This window comes from Pygoscelis adeliae, unplaced genomic scaffold (assembly GCF_000699105.1).
Source record: "Pygoscelis adeliae isolate BGI_AS28 unplaced genomic scaffold, ASM69910v1 Scaffold21, whole genome shotgun sequence".
Taxonomy (NCBI): Eukaryota; Metazoa; Chordata; class Aves; order Sphenisciformes; family Spheniscidae; genus Pygoscelis; species Pygoscelis adeliae.
The window spans coordinates 4,208,154-4,211,985 of record NW_008824243.1 but is presented as its reverse complement, the minus strand read 5'-3'; the positions used below and the strand labels follow the sequence as shown (position 1 = coordinate 4,211,985).

The 3,832-nt window shown below is 43.2% G+C and overlaps 1 protein-coding gene across 1 annotated transcript in view; it reads left to right on the top strand.

Annotated features, from left to right (window-relative positions):
- The first annotated feature begins 2,883 nt into the window (after positions 1-2,883).
- KIT (v-kit Hardy-Zuckerman 4 feline sarcoma viral oncogene homolog) overlaps positions 2,884-3,832 on the top strand; it is a 38,716-nt gene continuing 37,767 nt past the window's right edge. The window contains exon 1 of the mRNA XM_009335212.1: positions 2,884-2,935. Within this exon, the coding sequence (XP_009333487.1) occupies positions 2,884-2,935 (52 nt within the window). The remainder of the gene's footprint in view (positions 2,936-3,832) is intronic.

Below are 3,832 nucleotides of genomic sequence, written 5' to 3'. Positions count from 1 at the left end.
CTTGGGGAACACGTGGCACTGAAGAGCCTGTTGGTCAGCAGATGGCACTGACTCTGTTAGATGGATTAGAAACAAACCACTTAGTTCTGCAGGGAAGCCTAATCAGTCTAGACCCTGTAATACATGCCCAGTGACAGTTAAGTTATTTTTCAGTCTCCAAGATGAAATTGGGGCAGAGAAGCCGGTCAGTGTTTCTATCAGCAAGGATTTGTGGCATTCATATATGCCAAGAGTCTGTGACGCTTGCAGGGAACAATCGCATCTGGTCTTTTTTGGTCTATGTCTTTGAGGAAGACACTAGCATGGATGTTGTCGTGGATGGTTTCTTTTGCGAAGTAAGAGGCTATACTGCTAGCCGCCTTTCCCCCGCAGCATAGCTGAAATGGGATCTGATGTAGCTTTCAGATCAAATCATTTAAAATTGACATTTGCCATTGCTAAACTTTTCATCTAGCATAAGGGAGAGTGTCTGTTTAGTGAAGTGGAACAAAACAAGTAAGCATATGATAGCATCTCTCCTTCAAAAAATCTGGGAGATTTTATACATCAGAGTAAATTAAAGTTTCAGTGTGATTAACATGTGAGTTTGACGCTTTATTTGTTTCCTTGGGGCATGAAATGGCAGGACAAAGAAAATATAGTTGAAAAGGTCTTAAATTTATCTCCATCATAGCATATGTCACGTGTCATAGTGGCTTTAACAAATGAGATACAGAGTTGGAAAGGTGATACTCTTCAATTAGACCAACTAATACTGTAAAGAAGACCGGGCAGGCTTCTGGCTAGGAATTCTGCATTTGTGTAGAAGAGACGTTTTTGCTTCTGCTTCTCTTTCAGACCTGCAGGAGACCTGTGTGTCTGAAAACATGTTCATTTTTCCAGCGGTGCTGGGTATGCCCAAAGAGGATATTACCTCCCTGCAAGCCATGTCTTGCTGATATCCCCAGACCATTGCATCTACAACAGTGCCACTACTTTAACTGATAAAGCATATCTCTTGTTTCTGCTCTCTTATGTTGTTGTAGATGAGAAACTGAAAAATGCGGTGAGTAAGGTCTGTGTGATAGCCCTTGAAATGAACCCAGTGCCCAGAATGAATAGGCGCTGAAAAGAAAGTAGTCTCTCTAATTGTATCCAATCACCACAATCTTACATGAAAGTCGTGGACATTTTGTCCCCTGAAGTTTAGCTCCTCGGTGCATTTGTCATAGAAAAACGTTAACTGGTTTAGAAGTCATGGTCAGGATCACGTCATGGTCAGGTCATTGTTTTCATTGTGCAGTGTTTGTACAGGTTACATGGGGACTGCTGATGACTATGAAGGTTATGGACAACCACAAGGGGAAGAGGCAGAAGCTCAGAAGAGCCTGCCGTGCCCTTACAGTGTACCAGCCCTGGGAGAGGCAGGGAGAGGGATTTGCTCTTGCTGGGTGGCAATGAACCCACTTGGCAGGTCACTGCCAGACCCTTGGGCTTGACAGAAAGGCTGGTACTAGACGTGGGCAGGTTGTGGCTGTACTGTGAAGCTGCATTGTGCTCCTGTCTTGGGAGATGTTTGAGATAAGTTTAATGTTGAAGAAAGTGGGATAAGGCAGAGGGTTTTTTTGTTTTGTCTTTTTTCTCTGAAAGCAATCTGTTGTGCTATAGAGCTGCCACAAACTTCTTCTTCCTTTTAATGTTTAGATAAGAGCTGAAAGAGGAAATGGCCACAGAGGGACTAACCTCTTGGCCTAAGGTTGTGCAGGAAATCTGTGGCAGATCTGGGAATAAAATCCACACTGCTTGACTCTTCATCTTATTCCATGGCAGTCCCACGTCCTTTGTTTGTTTGACAGCTGGAGATAGTCTCAGTTACTTGTGAGCGTGATGTGGACTTGCACCTGACATGCTTTTCCACAGCATCGTTGTGGCTGAGGCTGAAAAGCTCTGGCATAAACCATTTTTTGTTTCCAGAATGGTGCACTCCTTAGCCAAAGCTTTTTTTGTTTGCACATCCCTTAATTGTTACAGGAACATTCTGCTGTCCTTAATCATATCCCTGCAATTTGACCTGCATTTCCTATCGGTATTATCTAGAGCTGTTTCATTTTCTAATTCCTCCAGCCCAGTTTTCCAGATGTTCCTTCTGCATGCAGAAGTCACAACTGCTGTACTCCCCCTCTTTTTTCCCTCTCCCTTCATTTTTAGGGCTTAGGAATCTGCTTGTAGTATATTCATACAGTCATCTTTTTTCAGTTACACAGCCTTGTTCACAGGTGATCCCAGCGCTGTAGTTTTTAACTTAGATTTGTTATATTACAAGGAGAAGCTAGGATAGTGGAAGTGACTCTTTTCAGCTGTGGGACACAAATTTAGAACATCCAAAACAGGTCTTGGGCTGTCCAACTCTGAGCTTTGCAATTTATTTTATATACATTTTTTAAAATTTTTTTAAAATTTATTGTTAATTATTACATATTTGCCATTATCAATATATTGTGTTAGCATAAATAATTAACTGCTAGCTGCCCTTGATAACAACTCTAGAGGGTCATCCAGAACCCCAGTGCGGTACTCTGGCTATGCAGTGTATGGAAAGCGTTGGATGTTTCACAGTGGGATCCGCAGCCCTTGATCAACAGTGGGATCATCTGCCTCCATTAGCCTGCAGGAGCCATGGGGGCAGAGGATGGGTTTCCTCTCTTCCTCTTGTCCTGTGGGGTCCCTGTGGTCAGGTGGCCTTCACAGGGGTGGTGACACTCAGCAGAATAATGAGGTAGTGGTCTACCTCCTTTTCCAAGGTGTAAGGAGGTACAGAGAGGGTGGAGGCATGCCCAGGTGTGGGTCAGATAACAAAGTAAGGATGCACACCTACACCTGGAAATCTTCAGCGGAGACATAGCCATGGGTTCCTCCATCCTGTTGCTCAGAGAGTTTACAATCCCACTGGTGATTGGTAAAGTCATGGTCCTGTCTGGGGTGGACATGGAGCCCTGGGAGGACACAGCAGACTCCATATCCCTTGGGGTTTCGGCACTTGGAGATCTTTTACCATCCTTGCCGTATATCCTGCCAACACACCTGATTCCCAAATTATTAGCGTTACTGTCACGGTTATGCTCATGATTTGTGTTATTGGAGTGCGCAAGAGCAACAGTGGGCTGGGAGGAGCCCTGTCCTGCCTCAGGTGTGGTACAAATTGGAGCAGTCTCAGATGTGAGGCGTTAGCAGTCTGAGAAAAGATCAAGAGATAGCAGATGGACACATGCTGTGGGGATTAGTACACTGGATTACAAGTTGTTGGTTAAACTCTCAGATTTCTGTTACTTAATTATTCCTCCAAAAAGGAGATACTAAGTCATTCCCATCTTTCTAAGCACCATTTTAATTCTTATCTTTTAAAGACAGGCGATATTTAGGTGCTTAATACTAAGCACATCTGATAGTTCTTGCATTTACAACATGTTCTTACACTGCCATACTTTCCTTGAAGACACGTTGTTTTCAGAAGGCAACAGAAAAAACATTTAGATTGTGGGAATCCTTTGCACAAGGCATTGTTACAAACCAGTGTAAACTGTTTTGCTGAAAATTTGTAGGCTGCGTAAAGGAACTATAACAAGATTGTCTCAAAATATGAGTGATGGTTTCAACTGGAATATCATGGCTTTTGTTGTGGAGTGCCACAGTGTGCTTGTTCCCTCTACGCCTTCCTTTCCCCAGCTCTGGTATGTAACATATTTCTTGTGCCTCTGGATGGAGTCACGCTTTGCTGTGTTGTTTACCACCTTTAAAAACTTTCCACCAACTTGCTAGATAGTCCTGATAATAAGTGTTAACAAAATTTTGAACT